Below are 1,675 nucleotides of genomic sequence, written 5' to 3'. Positions count from 1 at the left end.
GTATTTGATAATGTTTTGAACTTTTAAAAGACTGCATGGTAGAACCAGAAGCTGCTCTTCATATTAGTGACATATTAGTGATTAGTGATTTTTGTTTCTACTTTTCATTTAAAACATGTTTAAATTCTCAGCAGGTTTCTAAGTTTCTTCTTCTGCATATTAAAAAAGTTGTTAAACATCTGAGTGGTGCACTACTGCTACTAGTGGYGAGAAAGTGTATTGCACCTTATTTAAAATCAATGYRGGCCCACGGCCCTCTGCGGCCTGAAGATAAAACCTGTTGTTCTTTTGGGGCCCTCAAGGTGGCGCTCACGGCCCAAATGTTAAGAATCTCTGCTTACTTTACAACCCTTTCAAAGTAAAATACAGCGAAGTGTTCAGGTGTGGAGCTACTACCTCTGTTAAAACATCAGACCCCCCCAGGTCACATGACTGACTCTGCACTTTTAAATTTTTGTCTCGTCCCTGCTGTAGGACAGTTGGTTGTCCCTCAGAGCTCTCACCCAAACTTTTATTGACTTCCTCAGTGTCTGAGCTCAGACACGTTACAACAGGAAGTGGCTGCTTTTATTTTGTTCTTGTATTTCCTCCATAAAGCCCTGTAGAGACCGTTTCTGGCAGTTTGACAGGACGTCTGTCTTCTGTTTTTGTCCCTTCAGGACATCAGGAAGTGCTTGGCGGCGTTGGACCAGCTCAGCAGGCTTTATGTGACGTCTCAACAGGTCCAGAGGCACAGCGAGCTCATCGCCACGCTCAGAAAGGTCAGTTACTGTTCGTACAAAAAGTAACATCAAACTGCACCAAAATATTTCTCTTTCACTTCTTCTTTATTTGCAAATGATGGTGGAAAATAAGGATTTGGTCAATAAGAAAAGTGAATCTCATACTGTTATATATCCTTTTGTTGCCAAACAGCCCCACAGCATGATGGTGCCACCCCCATRCTTCACAGTAGGTGTTCATTTGATGCWACTCAGCATTCACTCTCCTCCAAACATGAYGAGTTGTTTCCACCAAACACTTCTACTTTARTTTCATCTGACCRWATGACATTCTCCCAGTACTCCTCTGGAACATCTAAATGCTCTGCAGCAAACTTCAGGTCTGGATAAGTCCTGGCTGAAGCGGGGGGGGGTGGGCACTGCAGGGTCTGAGTCCCTGGTGGTGTAGTGTGTTACTGATGGTAGTGTTTGTTACATTAGTCCCAGCCTCCTGCAGGTCTACAGTTTGTTTCTGGTGTCTTACACAACTCTTTGGTCTTCACCCTGGTGGAGTTTGGAGTGTGACTGTTTGAGGTTGTGAACAGGTGTGTTTTATACTGATAACAAGTTCAAACAGGTGCCGTTACTACAGGTAATGAGTGGAGGACAGACGAGCCTCTTAAAGAAGTTACAATCTGTGAGAAACAAATCTTGATTGTTTGTTATTGACCMAATACTTATTTACCACCATMATTTACAAATAAATTMTTTGAAAATCCTACAATGTGACTTACTGGATTTATTTTTTCTCATTTTGTCTCATAGTTGAGGTTAACTTATGATGAAAATTATAGACCTCTCAATATCTTCCTAATGTGCACAATCAATAACGCACCAAATACTGTTTGGCTCCACTGTGTGTGTGTGTGTGTGTGTGTGTGTGTGTGTGTGTGTGTGTGTGTGTGTGTGTGTGT

At 42.0% G+C, this 1,675-nt stretch overlaps 1 protein-coding gene across 1 annotated transcript in view; it reads left to right on the top strand.

Moving 5' to 3' along the window:
- The window catches only part of psip1b (PC4 and SFRS1 interacting protein 1b), a gene marked incomplete at its 5' end in the record, with an annotated part of 21,182 nt that overhangs the window by 11,057 nt on the left and 8,450 nt on the right, over positions 1-1,675 (top strand). Inside the window, 1 exon segment of the mRNA XM_014030603.1 lies at positions 660-761. Coding sequence (XP_013886057.1) covers positions 660-761 — 102 coding nt within the window.

The sequence above is a fragment of the Austrofundulus limnaeus genome, unplaced genomic scaffold (assembly GCF_001266775.1).
Source record: "Austrofundulus limnaeus strain Quisiro unplaced genomic scaffold, Austrofundulus_limnaeus-1.0 Scaffold1089, whole genome shotgun sequence".
NCBI classification, from domain to species: Eukaryota; Metazoa; Chordata; class Actinopteri; order Cyprinodontiformes; family Rivulidae; genus Austrofundulus; species Austrofundulus limnaeus.
The sequence above is the reverse complement of the archived record's forward strand: the minus strand, read 5'-3'. Positions and strand labels throughout refer to the sequence as shown.